Here is a 20,270-nt window from a genome sequence, read left to right as displayed (position 1 = left end):
TCTAATGAAAAAAAAAAAATTTAGTTAGATGAAGAAAAAAAATTGAACGCTTTCATTATCAACGTTTGAAATGAAATTGAAAGCATACCTACCTTTCTCAGACACAATTTTGATATCGATAGCGCATAGTGATTTTAGGATTTCTTGTAATACTAATTTTATCCTGTTCATATGTTTGTGTTAGAAATATTTTGTTTTTATTTTATTGTATACATGGCAGTATTTACAATGTCATTGAGACTTATATAAATTGAATGAGTACAGGGTTACTTCGAATCATGATATCAAAAAACATGAACTAAGCAGATATAAAACAAATAGTTTGTGATTTGTTCATTCATTTTCATGAGCTGGAATAGTTATATGTAATATTTTGCACGAAAAGAATTCTGCTTGATTCGAATTGATGCTCTGTTATGCAACATATAAAGTAGGTTACTTCTTATTTCGTGTTATTCGCTTTCATCCGATTGCTTTTTCAATACATTATATAGTCATCGGCTACTTTTTTTTAATAAACTTCAATTGTATCTTTTCTATGTTCTTTAAGGCAGTAACTAGTTTTTATTATTATTTCTCATCCTTCTGCATCAGATTATTAATAAAAGATAATAACTCTGGTTTAACACTCGTATCACCATATTTTAACTCGTTTTTTTATAATGCGCATTGTATTATTTATGATCTACTCTCATTTTTTCTTTATCTGAAATGGAAGATTCGTCTTCATTATTTTAATGAAATATAATAAACGGATAATATTGAGTTTTATTTACTAATAGCACTTGTTGGTGTTTTAGTATCAATTTTGCTCTTTTTTCCTTTTTCCGTATCGTTAAAAACATTTATGTGTATAATTAATATTAAGTTTGGTCGTTATTAAAATTCTTGTTCTTGTATGCTATAAAATCACTAGAGATGATTTCAGTATGCTTATTTTTTGTTTGTTTTGTTTGTGTTTTATTAATCAATTCGTCGAATTTCCCCGCAATCGATTTATGTCCGAAAATTACAAATACCTTATGTATATGCAATTTTAATCATGTAATGATGTATAGTCCTTCTGGTTGAGTACGAAATTTTGACTGTTTTAATTTTTCAAAATTCTCGTTTACTTGACTACTACTTTCGCACATACCACGTTATAAGACTTTCAATATATAAAAATAGTCTGATTATTTCTGTATTTACTAAATATCAACAAAATTGCTTATTGTTTAAATATTTTGTTTTACAAGACCAGTTCGACAAAATGTGAAAGTTGAATGGTAAGAAATTTTGTAATATTTCCTGGCTAGTTGTTATATGTCAATGTTTGGCAGTTTGTATTAATGAATTCGTAATGGTAGGCGTTTGTGATGAAATAACTGAATTAATCGTTGACTTAAGAGATCCTGCAGTTCGTGTTTGAATATTGCTACAATATAACTGTTCGTTGGCAGAATAGCTAATTATATTTCGCAAAATTTTCAAAGATGATTTGCAATTTATTGGTAGTATTTTTATTTTTCATTTATGATTTTAAGTTTGATTTAAACAAAAATTCTGATTCAGGTACTCATCCAAATGGTGCACAATTTGTTGGCCCTTTTTAATTGACAATGAATTTATAACTATATTATCAAGCAGTCTTCTACATTATGGTTGACTGAAAAATGTAAATAAAAGCATTTTCCGGGAAGTTAGGAAACAAACTGTGCATTATTTGCAGTAGCAAATAAGAAGGACCAATTTAGGAAACGATAAACTGCAGGCTCACCGGAAAAATTATAGATTTGTTCAATATTGACATATGTTTACTGTTCATAGAGTACGCATAACAACTAAGCTGAATATATCGATTTTCAATCATTATAGGGATACAGTATATGCAAATAGTCGACCAAATAATGTCTGGAAGATGCAGATATCAATGTATCAGCGGTATAACGGAGTTTTTAGCTTGTAAATTCAGTTTAATTTTGTTAAATTACTTTAGTCATGTTTGGCACTTCTGTAGGCAGACGACGAGTATTTGATATGGTAGCAGCCTATCTATTGGCTTAATCTGCATGGAAGGGCGGAGTAGGTGAGCTATTTTATTTTATTAAATATTCGAAAGTCCTATGACATCACATGGAACTTCATTTTTCATTGGATCATAACAAGTTTTGTCGTATAATATCGAAAGTTAAATAGAATGGATATGATAATATTCCCATATTCGAGTAGCATATAATCTGTTTTTAACTACTATTCCGATTTAATTTGCTTAGTAATTTTATTATCGAATAAGTTAAAAAAATATTTTTTATTAAATTTTAATGTGTTGCCCTACTAGTTTAGAAAAAAAAACTGAAATATTCAAATCGTGATGCGGACCACTCATTCCAAGTAAATGTAGGAACAACAAATATACTTGCTTGAGATAGTCGCAAAGTAATATAACCATTAACGTTACACTTTTGGGAAATATTGTCACACCACTCTAAAGCATTAGCATGATTCGATTTCAAATCGCAATGTCCAGCATTATTCTTATTCTTTACGTCAATAATGGACGATTTTACCGCATTGTGCAAAATGATCGTGTACCCGGTTAATGCACTGCAACTGTATTAAGTTTTGATAATTCACCTTTATCGATTCGACTATCACTTAAATATCCATTCTGTTAACGGTGATGACGATCATTATGACATATTAACTTAATTAAATAAATCTCAACAAACTCTTTCAACTATTACATATCTAAATTTACAATGCATGTTTGCTATTTATCTGTCATTCGAATGACATCACCATCTCTTTGCTTAAATCGTCATGACGTGGAAATGGCGATTGAAATAATTATCACTGTTGTGCAATTTTTTCTATGTACATGCAACCATTTTAATCGATTATTTTTGACATGACAGAAACTTTGCAATGTCTTTGAAATGTTGCAAGCTCTTTATGCTAACGGGAAATCTAACTTTCTAACCATTACAGATAAATATACTTTTAGAGCCAATCGGTTTGATTGACCGGTATAAAGCTTTCGGCAAAGTTGTAGATAATAATTTTGATCTTTCGAAAACAAAAACAAAATATACACGGTAGAAGAATACTACAAGGTGTACAGCCCTAGGGTTGCATGAAATGGTGACGTGGGACTAAACACTGTAACTACAGACACAATAAATTCGTTTGTTCAGTGATTTACGTATTTTAACTCTCAGCCCCCACTTCATATTTTCAGAACTATATTTAATTACACTCGAAAGAACTTCATTTATGTTGCGCCTGTAGTGTTTTTTTCTTGTGCAAACATCATTTAACAATTACAACGAAGTTAAAGTTTAAAAAGATTCATTTTTGTTTTTTGCTTCAAAAGTATGTTTCATTTGCTAACAATTACATTCACTGTACTACGAAGACAGCTAATGTATGTTATTTTATTTGTGAAGTAAAAAAAAATATCCAGCGATGTTGAAATGTAAAAAAAAAAGATTCTGAATAGACCCTAGTAAATGGACAAACAATTCACAATCACTCGTCTTCTCTTACTTTTCTATAAATTAATTTTTTTAGAAATTTACTCGTTCGATACTATGTCGGTCACGATTATTTGGTGAATATCGAAGATAAAAAATAAATAACAATAACTTATAACCGTTGCAAATACGTTCAATTATTGTTGAGTAATTTATGGTTTTCATGGTATTCGTTTTCATGAGATAAACTTTCAATCACCATCAGTAGCAGCATTGCAGTTTTGATTGCACGCGAACAGAAGTCGTGCCCGCTGCAACGAGAGACGACGAGAAACTAGCGGCGCTCTGCTCACATATACTCTATGGTACTGATGCTTTTACCAGCATGTTTTCTTTCAAGACATCAGTTTCTATTACGCTCTAACAGCAGGTTTAGAAATTGTTCAAGAAAAGGGGTTGTTTCAAACTTTTCGAAAAACCTTTACCTTCGAGACATCAATTTAGTCTAGGTTCATGGAAGCAAACATAAATTGACCTATTGCGACGGGGAGACTGTCAATTTTTTTTGGGATATTGATATAGATAATACCACGGAATGGTTGGTGTCTATTCATGTCGTCTGTCTAGGAATGCTCGCATGTGATTGGGTCATTGTTCGCGTGAATTTGTCCTTGACACTTTTTATCGATTTTCACCGCTTTACAATGAAAAATAATGATACTAGCGTATTACAAAATTGTTCTACATTTTATCTATCCATCAACATATTGGTTATTGTTATCCATCATGTGGTAATGCTGTTATTATCCTTTGAAATCTGACGCAACATTTGCCAGTTTCATTTCCAATTTTACAGAATGCATACCAGTACAGAAAACAAAGACGTAGTCCCACGTCAAAAAAATTGGAACGTAAAAAATTGTTTTTACGATTTTAACTTTTTAATTTTCTATTTCTCCAAGTTTAATCAACCATCAATGTTTAGCTAATATGGTGTAGTTTTCGTAAAAAAAATCCAGATATTTGAATGGTGTTTTTTTAAATGTTTAATCAATAATAATATTTTTGTCTTAATTTTTTTTGCCTGAGGGTGTATTTTTTTCTAAAAGTACAAAGTTACTGTACTTTACCTTTACCGAAGACATTGTACCAATGAAACAAATTGTTCTGGTTTTAATTTCTCCCTTCTTTTTGGAAAAATTTTATTTTTCTCTTGTTTCTTCATGGTCAGGTAACCATCAATGTTTGGCTAACCTAGTTTTTTTATTCAAAAATAAAGTTTGAAGAAACGAGCTTTTTAGGATAATTAGTTTTTTTTGCAGTAGAACAACATTCTTTCTGCGATGCATATTTCTTCGTTATGGTAAAATTATTATCCGCAACTTTGCCGAAGACGTCACACCGATCAATCAAAAAATTTTAGCTTTAAAAATATTTGTAATCTTCAAAACCATTTTTGTATAAACCCTTTTCAAAAATTTATCGTAATTAAAAAATGTTAGAAGCACAAAATGACATCTGAAACCTATATCAACATCTGTGCAAAGTTTCAGCCAACTCATAAATGACAATTTTAAAAATAATAAAAATAATAAATAATAAATAAAATGAATAAAATCGGGACTTTTTTTGAATAGCTCTGTTTATAAATCTGTTAATTTGAATTAGTAGCCTTGATGACTTCCACATTATTTGAAGAAGAAACTCGATATTAAGATACTAGATATTATTTTATATTGCTATTATTGCTTGTAAAATGTGACTGTTTCCTTCCGATTCACCCGGTTTCAATTACGTGAATATTTTTGACGCAGATAAATGATGTAAATTTCATAGCAGTTTCGTTAAAAACACAGCAAAATTAAAAGCTTCTCGAAGACAAGGATCTCTCATATTTATTAATAACATTACTATGACACCGGAACAAAATGGCAGTTAGTTCTTGATTTGACAAACGTTTTGTTTAACCTCATCGTCGGGATTTGGATTGTGCTTCTTTTGCCATTAACTAGGAATGTATGTTTTTAGTCGTTTTTGGAAGAAATTATTACGTTCTAGGTACTTTGCTGTACCCGGTACATGAAGTCAAAACTGCGAGTCTCGAGGGAGGAAAATTTTAATTCTATTCATAAAACTCTGGACTACCCGAATTCAGCGTTTTCCTTTAGTTTTCCTGCACCATTGAATATTTGTTTCTTGGCAATGTTAAAAAATTACGATTTAGTAACTGCCAGAGTAGAATTTACTGGTTAGTAAATTATTTAGCTTAGAGCAAAACGAAATATTGAGAAAAACTCTCAATTTATGCTAGAATCATAAATTGTATATAACGGAAGAAAATGTGTTTTGCTGTTCTGATTTATGTAGAAGGCGACGTCGTTCACAACTTACGTAACGCATATAGAGGGATTAAGTCTGCGTTACTCTCCGTTACATCCATATGTAACGATGGTGGGAAGGTACTTGGGACAATTACGAATCTATTTTTTTGCAGTTTATTTTTTGCTGAATATATTAACGCACCTCTAGTTTGAAAGCTATAATGATGGTTATGCTTAAGAGCATTTCATGGAAAAGGGAGGAAGGGTCTGGCTTTTTGGCGTAACGTAATTTTAGGGGGGTAAGGGCGTTACGTGATTTGTCTGCCACGAAAAACTATTAACATGAATTCCATGTTACATGCCACATCTGCAAAGCTAAGCTACACGAGTTATTCAACGAAATAACAATTGTCTATTATCGGAATGAGCTGGACATTTTTTATCCCTCTTCCAACTTTTCGAATAGCAGTTAGCCCCAGTGTGAGGTACAATCACTGAATGTGAAATTGGCACTTTAATAAATGGTACGACTATCCTATTATGATTAAAGCTATAGTGCTCCATGTCGTTGCGGTAAAAACACAACACAACCATGTTCACGTGTTCACCGTCGATGGTCGAGTTCTTAAGCAGTTCTTCTCTGTAGATTCACACATTTTTTCAACTTTACTATACAGCACAAATGCAAAAAAAGTTTCCTGTTAATGTAAAAACACAATACAGTTGTTTTTTAGTTTTTGTCCAGAAAAGCATAAATCTGCTACAAAGGTAACATTATTAGAGTTTTAAACAGATATAAATATTGTTCTTTTTCGAGTAAAATGCACTTAATTTTGGTGTTAAATGGTTTTGAATACAGTCACATTTTGCCCATATTTGGAAATATTCAGCTCTAATCTGTTATGCGTACTAGTGTAACTTTTATATGTACTATTTTTTATAATGTTAATGCCCATTTACCACCTCAACTTTCTTTGAAAACTTGCGGCAAAGGAGATGTCACCTACACATCATTTACCTTTTTTTCTATGTACATGTATGCATATTCAAGTATACATATACATGCATATACTTTTTTTCTAAAGCTCATTTGGTTGAAATTTGAACCGAGCAGAAAAATCGCATCAATCCCGTTTAATATCAATCGAAACAATGTTTTGCAGCGAAAAACATATGGTTGGTGTAATCGATTGTGATAAAGTTTTTCTCTTTATCGTTACGATTGACTACAACGTGAACACTGTAATTGACAGACAAAAATGTAAATTATTACTATCTCCCAGCGATTTTACAAGATGGTTTTACTGTCGACTGAACACTGTAATTCTTAAAAAAAATAAGGATTATATTGATTCATCACATATATTAATCACCAACTCAGAGAAACCGAATCTATAATAGCCAAATTACTGTAAACAAGGGACATTATTAAAGCTTGTACCTGCTGCGTTCTGCCTAAATGTAATTTTTTCAATTATTCAATATTTTTATTGGCACATTTTTTAAGAAAAATATTTCATATTGAAAATCGGCAATATTGATACGTCTTTTCTGTCCGGTAAAAATATTTGGTGTTTGGCTTTTGATGAAGAGCAGTCATTTTCTATTAGCAATTGTGGACATTTGACTTCTCGTTATTGTTGCTTCGTAAATTGAATCTGATAATGAAGGATTTTGTGAAGCTGGGCTTAGATGATTATTTACATTTGTCGATATACGAATATATAACGGCAGTTCTCCAAAGATGAAAACAAAATAAAGAGGAATTGAAGTCCCACTTAAACTGTCAATTTCTGTTTCAAAAGGATTCTTTTGAAATCATTTAGCGCTAAGGTTTTTCTCCTATAAATAATTATTGAATGAATTAGAATAAAATTTAAGACATTCTACTACTTATATAGATTTTTGGGGTGCTTTGCATAAAATATCACTCAGCAATTTTATTTTTACATGATATTTCATGATCGCGATTTTGTTAGTATTTTCCGGAAATGCAGAAATTCTTTGAATCGTTTTCCTCTCTTGATTTCGTTGATATAAATTTCCTTACCATCGTTATATACATTATTTTAAATATTTACACTATCTAATTGTTTCATTTTGATTTGAATCGGGAAATAGCATATTTCGCTGTATAGAGATTTTAATATACTTTTGATACTTTTTCGGTCGGTTTCTAAAAACAACTACCATTTCAAGATACAGTGATTTGATCAGTGGCTGATTTCGAAACAAAAACTGTATTACACGCATATTACCCTATGTACACGGTGTCTGATATCGTTCAATAAATATTTTGGAATCTGCAGGCTTTAAAATTAGACTTGAAGACCCTTTTTAAAAGAATCGCTTGATGAGTACTTATTTCTTAGTTTCTAGATAAGTTTATCGGAAGGGATGATCATATTAGAAAAATTAGGTATTATATACAAACGCTGTTTTGAGCATATTAACAGTATGTGTGAATACGTTTTTAGTGAAATACATCGAACCATGCATTTTGAGCTAGATTCTACTGGAGATGTTTGGCAGTGTTCACAAAAAAATTTACGGGTCAGTTTGCTAGCTGTTTTCCTTTCAATGATGCACGTGGTGCGCAAAACATAAATTCCACTTTTTCAATTAAAATTCTTGTGTGTTCGAAAAGTACACGCAGAAGAACGAAGAATCAGTCATAAAACTAATTTATTAACAGAATATGCGCGTACTTTTGTTTTTTTTTTCACGTAAAGGCGGCTTAGTTTCTAAGAATGCAAAAAGCTGTTTAAAACTGTAACTTTTCATCGTTTTTTCGAACTCACGAACTGAAACGTCTTATGCACGAAAGCAAGGACTGCTATAGCTACTCTCGATAGGTTTCTAAGAATTAAAATATATAACAATTCGTTCCATGATAATTGTTTTGATAACAATGGGTAAAATATGGATGAACAGAGCAATTGCTACAACAAATCAAAACAGAATAAATACAGCTTGAACGGGCATTTTTCCTCTTGTTAATGAATAGAAAACTAGATTTTCTATTTATTTTTGTATGTGCTATTTGCGTTCGGATTTATGCCGTGTTCAACGGTTATTATACTTTCTTAACGTTTCATAATTTTGCCTGATGAACCCTGGATGGGTAGAGTTGTTATACCTATCTTAATCGTAGCTAATGATTTTATTGAGACTCGTTATGATGGTTTGCTTTTGTTTGTGAAATTGTTTATGTATCTCTAGTTCTCTAGGGTTGACTATAATGTAGATGAAAATTGTGAGATCAATTAAGTACGTCTCTACTGAAAAAATGTTAGCTGTAAATGCATGTATTTCATCTACTATAAAAGTGTAATTCAGTTGATTAGTAATGCGTCTCTAAATATGTTTGGCTAATAGTTTATTTTTACTCGAAATGATCATCATAAGCTCTCGAATAACTTAATCCGTAATTTATGTGTGTAACTAGCAAAATCCGTCGGGCGTATGTTCAATTTAAATCAAAATAAATTTACTCCGAATCCGTACTCAATTTTGTCGACATCTGAAAATCAAGAAAAAGCATTTAGCGCATAGTATGATGTGTTATTATAGATGATTGGTTAGTATAAGCCACTCTAAAAGTAATAAAAAGGCTTGGCAACAAAATACATAAGACATAAGAAAAGCAAAGAGAAACACTAAAAAACATTAGAAAAAAATCTCGTTTATATACAGTGCAAATGAATTTCAGTATATAAGTTGCAACTAATGTGACTAGTGTGGTGTAAAGGCGTAGCAAAATTTATTTGAATTTGTCTGTCCTATTCTCCACAACATAATTTCAAGTCTTTCATGTTTTGTTCACCCTTATGCTGCTTAAACCTGTGTAGTCAGATTACTTTTCAGAAAACCTTTGTCATGTCGAAAATGCAAATATCGATATATTATGTTTGTTCATTTTGCGCGACATGCGCCTTGAAACTGCAATATTTTGTATTTCGCTTGTTTGCGTTGATGGTTAGGGTGGCTATTTCTCTCCTGGAGTTTTTACTAATTTTGTTCAATCTCTATATAAAATAACTATAAGTTTGGTAGGAAATTTTCCAATTCTTATGCTTCCTCTTATAAGAAGCAAAAGTATAAAGACCTTCTGAGTCTGACAAGAAATATTAGAGTTACGAGCAATCAAAATTGTTAGCTTTTTATGCTCCAAAAATTATGCTTTCAAAGGATATAGGTACATGTGAAGAAACCAATTCCATAATAGGTACGCTACAGAAACATCAAGAAAACTATTATTTTTTGTTCACACAATCAAGTAATCTGTTGTTTATCAACAAAAAAGCATTAAAATGTATTTCATTTATGTTATGAATAAACTTGTAAATAAAACTGTACTACATAGAAATTCATTTGATTTGCACTTTGTGAATATCTAACAAAATTTTTCTGCAGTGGTTGAACCGATTTTATCTAAGTTGCATTTGAAACGATTTGGTCAGCAGATGATTTATGCTTCAATCATTGTTCAACAGTTGACTTAATGTGTAAATTATTTGAATAAATGTATTAAATATAAGAAAATTATTTTTTTTAACTAATTTGGGTCCTGCAACGTTTAAAAAGATTTTAGATTGCATATAGAAAGTTTTGTAAACTACAGAGGGTAGACAAAATGACTGAGACAGGCAAAATTTTGTCAATTTTGAAATAGAACTTCACGAAAAATGAATCAATTTTGATGCAACCAGTTTCATTTTACTGTGAAACTATTCTAGTTTCCAAAAGTTACTATGGAAATTTACGGGACCAACGGACACCGGAAATGTTCCGGATTTTAGGAGTGTGTGTCGAAATGTGGATTCTTGCAACGCTTATAACTTTTTCTGACATCTTATTTCTTAAGGGGTTATATACCTTTTTGGTCGAGAAAAATGAGGGAAGTTTGAATTTATTTTAAAGTGCATAGCACCATTTTCATTGCATCAAAGTGGTTCTGAAAGTACAGTTTATCAACAACCACAAAATACGTTTGATTTTGAGATATACCAATTATTACTGGAGTAATGGCCGTTTCCCCGAAACGCTACGCGGTCTACCGAAATCAAAAAAACTCATATTATTTCATTAGTTTAGAAGTGTTCTGGGTCCTTGAACGATCGCTTTTATGAGTATTTTGTTTTCAGTGCAACCGGGAACGTTTTTCCCAATAAATGCACGTCTTGAGCGCTACAAATTGTATTAAAATTTTTTTGCGGCAAAATATAACTGTATGTTGCGAAAAGCGATCGTTCAAGGACCGGCGAATTTAATAACGAAAATTTAAAAAAAAAAGATGAAGGAAATCGGTTCAGTAGTTTTCCCGCAATCAGGATCACGGCAAAGTCATTTTTCGGAAAACACTATTCCGAGATAATCGCGTGTAAAGTTTCTAGTTTAGCTTATGCGGCCGTGGCGAGGCGCGCTGCAAATCGCTCTAACTTTCTTCCTATTGCTCAGAACTTTATGAAAATTTGTGAAAATTTTCTCAAGATGTTGTATTCCAAGATAATGCAATAAATTTTTTTTTCGGTTTTTTGAAAACTAAAAGGTATATAACCCCTTAAAGGTTTATATGTTTACAATAAACTAGAAATCATTCCGAGTTCATTGGGACCCAAAGGTTGAAAATCAGCCGAGAAACCATAGAGATATTATTTAATTTAGTATGTTTTTTTGCAGGTTTTTTGCTGTTGTTTACATAGTATACGAAAAGATTTCTGTTAGAAAAACTTTTTTTCTTCAAGAGTTAGCGCTGTGGTTTGTTCTGAAGAGTTCAAGGCAACTAAATTGTCTATCTTAAAACCTTCATTTTGAAAAAATCCCAAATGACCGATATTTTTATACAATACAATATCGCACGCTAGCCTGGGGGGCTAATGCGGTCTCGATCAACTAGATTAGTTGAGAGAATTCGTTATCGATATTGTTTTCGGCACATTTTGCATGTTGTAGGATAAGTACAACGATACACCGTGCCCCAGTGCTGAGTCGAGAAAATTTCCAGCTCGAAAAGTTCCTCGACCTGATCGGGAATCGAACCCGATATCACAACCGTGTGGACGAGCTAGCCGACCGACATCACTAACCACAGAACCACGGGGACCACGACCGATATTTTTATATATAATTATATTTTTTCAGTGTAGGATCTGAAATTCAATTTTTTATTGTTTTTAAATAAAAGTTCAGATAATTTTAATTCAGATTTCAGAAATTCAGAAATTCAGATAATTCTATTGACAATCATTCTCTGTTTTTCGATATTATGTTGATTTATAAGAAAGAGGTTTAAATACTTCAAACGTTTTCAAATGTTAGTCCAGATAAATTTCAAAAAAATGTTTGCAAAGTTGCTACGTTTACTAAGGCCTGCACATCCACGAAGTTTTATTGAGTTTTTCTAGGGTGCCCAAGGAAAATGGAACGCACTAAGAGAAAAAAACTGCTGTAAACAACACCCATACTTAAATTATTCATATCTCTATGGTTCTCCGACAGATTTTCAACCTTTGAGTACCAATAAACTCGGAATGAATTCTAGTTTATTGGAAACATATAAACCTGAAAGAAACAAGTTGTCAGAAAAAGTTCTAAACGTTGCAAGAATACACATTTTGACACACACTCCTAAAATCCGGATTATTCCCAGTGTCCGTTGGTCCCGTCAAATATCTTAGTGATTTTTAGAAACTAGAATAGTTTTCTAGAAAAATGAAACCAGTTTCATCAAAATTGAATCATTTTTCTTGAAGTTCTGGTTATTTAAAAATTGACAAAATTGTCTAAATCATTTTGTTTAACCCCTGTATATAATCCTTGAAAACAGCTTTTAATCGAAAACATAGTTCAAACGTTATTTATTGAAAAGGATTAAATATATACGAAAACCAATAATATAGGCAACTTTTTAACAGATTTGAACGATATTAGGTGCGTTTGAGGAATTTTCATGAATAGAAGATTTTCTGTCAAGCACATTTTTTGATTAGAGTCTTTTTTTTACATAGATTCATTATTTTATTACATCTGTACTTCATAGTGTTTGAAGTTTCATTATTACGATTAACCAACATTTTGTACCGTATGGCTTGATTTTATTATGATTAGAATTCACTATCACCCACATGGACGACTCTTTAACCTTACGGCCTTAGTGGCCAAAAAATTTGTCTAATAGTTTTTATAAATATATTAATGATAACAACCAACGATTCCATTTGTTCATCTGTCGATTATTTTAAATTTCATCTAAAAGATGACCGTTTCTGAAATAGTTTTCAAACAATAACTTACAAGCTTTAAATAACTTTATTCTTTTTGTAGAAATACTCAGTTTTAATATAATTTGCTTTGCACAAAACAATTTTTTTGTCCAAATCCCAATTTGTGATAAGTTTTGAAATCATGTGATTTTTTTCAAGTATGGAACTTAAATTGCACTGCACAAAAAGTGTCCACTCCATATTATCATATATTTGATTAACATATAATCACAATTGATCGTGCGCTCGAATCAAGAATCAGCGTGAATAATGGATAATGAAATAGCAGTATTTGTTAATCTGAAAGAAAATGCTACAAGCGAGTATAAGCAAGAAACATTATAAATTTTTTTTCGATGTCGTGTCAAATTGTCTGCAAATTGCAATTTGTCATGCTTTGTGTAATATACAGCTAATATATATGAAATAAAGAAAAGATAATGCACCGAATTAACTTAAAACAAATTGCACAATACCCGTAATTATTACACAATAATCAGAGAAACACACATAATCGAAATCAGAATAGACAAAATCGGGTGCGGACTGAACCGAAAAATGTGATACTAGAAATTCATACGAATTCAGGAAGGATGAAATAGTGTGTTGATTGCGTGCATATACAACTATAATGAGACATGAATTGTGGATATGTAATGTACATAACTATATACGTATGTGTGTTTTCGTTTTGTGAGACTGAGTAATATTAACTCTATGTGCCAAATATTTACCCTAATACCTGTCTGTCATTCTTCTTAATTAACAATATTTACAATATAGATTCTGGTTCGCTACTGAAACATTCCAAAGTCATTTTTGTATTGGGTATTAATATCATTCGTCGTATATTTTTTATAGTACATTGCTTCGGCAAACGATTACGCTCATTGGCAAAAATAAAGCTAGAACTTAACAAAGATTTCATGGTGCCGATTAGTTAAAGGTTTGAATAGAAGTCATTTTAATTTTTCACTTCAAACAAAGCTCTGTTTGATAGAGATACTTTGTCCTCGTATAAAGTCTTTTATATTGTGATTTGTGTTGTTCAATGAATCTAACTCAATGATGACGAAAAATTGATGAGTATTTTTTACAAACACAAATATCTCAACATCAAATCGAGAAGTAAATAAATTATACAGAAACAGCGTTGTAATAACAAATAAGATCTATGATAGCCAATATCATGCATCCTGTATTTCACCTTTCATACCAGGTACACGATGGTGTTGATTATTATGTAGACGATTCGCTAAATCTTGCATTACATCACGAAATATAATACTATCTAAATTTTCACCTAATCTATATAATAAAAACCAATCGCCCATTTTCGAACGTCTTACTATAATCTCTATAGCGTCGCGACGAACTAACCTGAAATTATAAAGGAGGTAGCATTAATGATATGTACACGTAAATAAATTGAGCTTCATTATTATCTTGACTGTTCACCACACATTTAGTTTCATGACAGTGTGATTATTGAATATTTGTAACACGGAAACAGTTGGTCTGTCATCAATAATGGATGTTTGTCTCACCCATTATCTGTTAAGATTGTTTGTATCAATATTGTAGTAATATTTAAGCAAAATTAAACAACGAATAAAACTTGCTATTTTCATATCGAGATTTTTCGAATTCGGGTTGATTTGTTTGACTAAGTTATTTTAAGTTACAGCAGAATAAACAGACAACAAGCTTGTTCATAAGTTCACTTTCAAATCTCTTAAACAGAATATTAGTCATGATATAGATCAAAACTAAGGGAATATTCATCGTTATTTCGTGTTGCGGTAAATTTTCGAAAACCATATTCTGCGGAAAACAATTTAATAATTTAATAATAATTAATTAAATCAGAAATCAATCTTCTAATAATCTCAAAAACGACAGAAGGTTTTCCACCGGAACCCTCTTTTTGTATGGAATAGATAAAAGGTTTCATGAAGATCTGTTTTAATTTTCAATAACAGTTTAGTCGTTTTCGACTAAATTTTTTGGGTAATATCCAGAACCGTTTTTAATATTCAGCTGAAATTACTTTACTTTGTTGCTTGAACATTAAGGCATCGGGAAAACCCACTTCTAATATTTCATTTGGTTTTTGATTTTGAGACTTTTCAGTTGGACTGGGTCGTTTTCGACCCGTGATATTGTAGTGCGATTTTCATGGATATGATACTCCATAGTTCATTGTGATTTTGTTGTTTACACTCGTAGAGCTATTATTAACACCGTTTCGAACGGAGAGAAAAACTATTTCGTTGAAATGTCGAGTCGGTTTAAAAAACAAATATCGAATGAAGAAATCAGTCGTTTCTCAAAAAAATCGAGCGATGAAGACTTTCCAGCTGGCGGTAATAACGAATATGTTCCTGAAGTCACAATAAAAAATTAAGAATCTTTAAAGTTTCACGGAGAAGACGATTCGTATAATATTTGTTTCCCATATTTCATCAATTTCTCCAAATATACATGAATAGAAAACGACCCGCCAAAGTAGGATTAGGGTAAGGAACGGCTTAAGAAGTAGCGCCTATTTTAATCAGTCAAAGAAAACAGGCCTCAAACTCATGCATTTTGATCAATATTGACAATTTCAATGATGGAAACGAAAACTTTGATTGTCTAGCTGCCTTACGAATATAAGTAAAACCGTTAATCACAAAGAAATCTGTGAACAATTGCAATTGAAACAAATCGACCTATATTGCAGCCATTCAGGAGCCACTTCGGGTGCTGAAAAAAAAAACGCCTGCAAAACAGATGGAAACTGCATAACATAGGTTCGGGGTGATTGGAATAGTGTCCCTCAATTCGTAACTTTGATTGACGATTGTCAAAGTTTGCTAACTTAGTTTTACAATCTGAAAACAAGTTCTGATAGAGAAAACGATAGCGAACAGGTTGATATACTACAGTTTGAGTTTCACCCAACACATTTCGAGTATTTCGTCTGAATACACAGGCGGTTCCTAAAGCTGCTTAAAATATGTTCCCTACCCTAGTATATTTTTCAACGTAGGTCTACGGTAAAGATGTCTGAGAATCAAAAACTTTTGAGACGTAAACACAGCAGATACTAAATGGTAACTATTTATATTCGTTAAACGCAATGCTCAAGTTCATAAGCGCCTACTTTTGGCAAGGCACGAAGGGCAACATATCATTTTGCCCCCTCAATTATTCTAGAAAGTCATTCGTCTCATTTGTCGTTTTTTTATAGTTTCATTTGTTATTTTCAAACATCACATGCTGCAGCATGCTGAAATAAACATACTACGAACAATCCAGAGAATGATACGAACAATCGGTATAGACCCAGGCAAACGAAAAAGGACAACGATTGGAAACTTGGCACTTGGAATGTTAGGACTCTGCTCGAACCGGCACGAGCGGGTATCTTTACCAGAGAGCTACGGTAGGCAAAAGTGAAGGCAGCCATACAAGAGGTGCGTTGGCCTAAAACCGGAGAACGTGGATTCCGGGCGGTTGATACGACCGCGGGCACTCCTTTCAAGTACCATATCTACTATAGTGGCGGCGACAGAGTGGAACGCGGCGCCGGTTTCGTACTATTCGGAAACCAAATGACGTGTGTCATTAGGTGGAGGGCTATTAATGACCGTCTATGCGTATTGAGGATCAAGGGCAGGTTCTTCAATTACAGCATTATCAACGTGTACGCGCCGACAAACGATAAAACCGATGACGCAAAGGTGGAGTTCTATGAGCTCCTTGAGAAAACGTATGGAGAGTGCCCACAACACGATATAAAGATCGTCTACGGAGATACGAACGCACAAGTCGGACGAGAGGAGTTCTTTCGTCCCGTTAATGGTAGGGAAAGCCTTCACTTTACCACCAACGACAACGACTTGAGGTTAGTGAACTTCGCCGCGGCCAGGGGAATGGCCATCTGTATTACCCATTTTGCACGTCTGAATATTCGGAAGCACACCTGGAGTCACCCCAATGGAGAGGCTTGCTCCCAGATCAACCACATGCTGATCGACGGCCGGCACTTTTCAAACGTCATAGATATGCGGTCATTTTGAGGGCCAAATATCGACTCGGATCACTATCTCGTGGTAGGTAAGATTCGTGCCCGGTTGTCCAACATATTTAAATCGAGATCGGCGAGGAAGATACGTCTGTGCATCCAGAGGTTATCAACGGAAAGAGTTGCTGCAAAGTGTACTCGAAAAGTTGACAGACGGATCGGTGAACTAGCTGGAGTGAACCTGAACGAGCAGTGAAAGCACATCCATGATGCGCTCAGCGAAACAGCGCGACAAGTGATAGGCATGAGAACGGGAACCACGCGTAGTGGGTGGTTCGATGCTGAGTATCTAGAGGTGACGGAGGAGAACAATCGAGCCTATGCCAACACGTTAGTAGCAGCTAATCGTGTGACGCGTCAGATGCGGGAGAAAACCTGGAGACAAGAGCTGAAAAGAGGCATCACCGCCGTGAGAAACGTGAGTACTACGATCGCGTCTTCGCGGAAGCGGAGAATTGCTTCACCAGGCACGACACGAGGAGCTTCTTTAGAAGATCAACGGCATCAGAAACCGGACCGTGCCAGTACCTGCCATGTGTAATAACAGGGAAGGAAATCTGATTACCGATAAATCACAGGTGGCCAGGCGTTGAAAGCAAAATTTTGAAGTGGTGTTGAACGGAAGGTAGAAGAGTCGTCGAGAGGAACAGGATAGAAATTGGGGAGGATAGACAAGCTATGGACCCACCAACATTGGACGAGGTGAAGAATGCTTGAAAAGAATTAAAGAACCACAAAGCCGCTGGGAAGGACGACTTACCGGCCGAACTTTTCAAAGTCGGGAGCGAGCGGCTGTGTAGTGCAATCCACCAGACTATCCTAAGGGTATAATCTGAGGAACAACTATTTACGGACTGGTAGGAAGGTCTCATATGCCCTATCTACAAGAAGGGACATAGATTCGACTGTAGTAATTATCGAGGCATAACCCTCCTCTACTCCGCTTGCAAAATTCTCCCCCGTATCCAGCGACTGAGGCCGTTGCAGGAAGCCTTTGTTGGAGAATACCAATGCGTGTTTCGAGTGGGGCGATCTACAACGGACCAGATAACCATTTTGAGACAGATCGTCGACAAGTTTCGAGAACACAACTTGCAGACACATCATCTGTTTATTGACTTTAGGGCGGCGTACGATACAGTGAAACGCAACGAGCTGTAGCAAATAATGCTAGAACACGGTTTTCCAACTAAACTAATTAAACTGTTACATGCGACGCTTGACGGTTTTACATCACGCGTCAGAACAGCGGGTGAATTTTCGGACGCGTTTGTGACGTCAGATGGTCTGAAGCAAGGTGACGGGCTCTCGAACTTGCTGTTCAACATAGCTTCGGAAGGTGCATTACGTAGGGCGTAACCATCATCACGAAGTCTCACATGCTTTTGGGCTTCGCGGACGACATGGATATAATTGGTGTTTACCGTAGAGCTGTTGAGGAGGCCATTACGACTCTCAAAAGGGAAGCTGCGAGAATTGGACTTACCATAAACACTGCCAAAACGAAGTACATGGTGGCTGGCTGAGAGCGTGGTAGTTCCGCGGATATTGGTGCTGCGGTGGAGATGGATGGGGATACTTTTGAAGGGGTCGACAAATTTGTTTATCTTGGTACTGTCGTGGTGATATCGAGGTGAGCTGCGAGGTGAAGAGGCGGATTTCGACAGCGAATAGGGCTTATTAGATTGCGTTGCCAGCTTGGGTCCCGTAGCCTAGAGATCTGTACGAAATTTGCGCTCTATCGGAATCTTATTCTCCCGGTGGTGCAGTACGGACATGAATCATGGACGTGAAGGAGGCCGATCGACGAGCGCTTGGGGTCTTCGAGCGTAGAATCCTGCGATCAATACTCGTAGGCAAATTAGAAAATGGGGTGTGGCGCAGACGCATGAATCACGAAGCATACAAACACGCTGATATTGTCAAGCTGATGAAACACGGCAGGTTACAGTGGGCTGGCGGATGAGCGACCGGCAAAGATAATATTTAGCAGAGATATTTAGCAGAGAAGATTCGCAAAACACCCCGCAGCAAACGGTTAAGACTAAGCGTAGGAGTCTTCTGTCGCCATCATAGACGTGTGTGGAATTTCGTCTGTCAACCGCTTTCCGTCATTCAATGTATCCATTACTTGTTTGACCGACTCGATTACATGCTCTCAAACACCGCCCATGTGAGAAGTGGTAGGCGGGTTCAAAGTCCACTTCATATGCGAGTCGATCAATCCATCTGCACAATCGCTATCGATATTGTTGATTCGCTTCATGAGCCAGCAAGGAACTGGCTTCTTTCAAATAGGTCCCTTCTTCGGGAAAACGATTCTCGCGGTGGACCCCTATGATCCATGCAACGATGAATAGCCATAATCAAGACTGTGTTGCCCAGTTCGTATTCAGCTCCGCATAAATAGAAGGTGTAACTAAGCAATTGAATATGACTATCCAGCGCTTTTCGGGCCCAGGTAATCAATACCAGCGAAACTAAACTAAAGTGATGAATTTCATTTTTAGCCCTCTCTCGGTACCCATGCCAATAACGAAGTGCGTGATAATGCAGCACTATCTTTCTTGTGACACAATGCTCTCTCGGTAAAATTGCCGGAAACGCAAATCAACGTCAGAACTCAACTTCCTTAGTGTGTCGCTCCATCCAGATTATATCGTGTTTTATATGGTTCATCGAGAAGCTGTTTTAATTTATGCGATGGACTTGGTTTCTACCGCTATCCACCCACTCATGGGACGGTTTCGATTTTTATTAGTTTTTATTTTGTCTCCAACCGTTTTGGAACCGTTCGTCATCACTAAAAAAAATCATTTTTTGGTAGAACTGATGTACACCCACCAGACTGTTTTCCAAAACTATATTTTGTGGTTGCTAGTCGACATTGTTGCGGCCATTTCGTTTTATCGTCATACAGTGCATTCGTTCAGTTCCACGAAGGGTCGTTTGTTTTTATTCGTGAATAAGTTTGATTTTTCGTGGTGAATAATTACAGTTTCCGAGCCGAAAATTCCTGAAACGTGTAATTTAGCTCAGTTACTCCGATTTGTGTGGAATACGAACAAATCATGGATTTTTTCGAGTTTTTAGAGTGTTTTTCGCTGGGTGATTTTTTCTGTATACAATTTAATACTATTTGGCGCGCTTGATGACT

The 20,270-nt window shown here is 34.6% G+C and overlaps 1 protein-coding gene across 21 annotated transcripts in view; it reads right to left on the bottom strand.

Annotated features, from left to right (window-relative positions):
• Positions 1 to 174: 174 nt before the first annotated feature.
• Positions 175 to 20,270, bottom strand: part of LOC129732121 (innexin shaking-B) — a 234,823-nt gene continuing 214,727 nt past the window's right edge. For 18 of the 21 annotated variants that reach the window (XM_055692653.1, XM_055692650.1, XM_055692640.1 and 15 more), the window contains 2 exons: positions 14,249 to 14,421; positions 175 to 9,299 (listed from right to left, as the gene is read on the bottom strand). In XM_055692653.1, coding sequence (XP_055548628.1) covers positions 9,256 to 9,299; positions 14,249 to 14,421 — 217 coding nt within the window. In that variant the 3' untranslated portion in view covers positions 175 to 9,255. Of the gene's footprint in view, positions 14,422 to 20,270 lie in introns of all 21 variants that reach the window. The other 3 variants (XM_055692655.1, XM_055692660.1, XM_055692654.1) reach the window with 2 other exon arrangements.

The sequence above is a fragment of the Wyeomyia smithii genome, chromosome 3, assembly GCF_029784165.1.
Source record: "Wyeomyia smithii strain HCP4-BCI-WySm-NY-G18 chromosome 3, ASM2978416v1, whole genome shotgun sequence".
NCBI classification, from domain to species: Eukaryota; Metazoa; Arthropoda; class Insecta; order Diptera; family Culicidae; genus Wyeomyia; species Wyeomyia smithii.
Note: the sequence above shows the minus strand (reverse complement) of the source record. Positions and strands in the feature narration are given on the sequence as shown.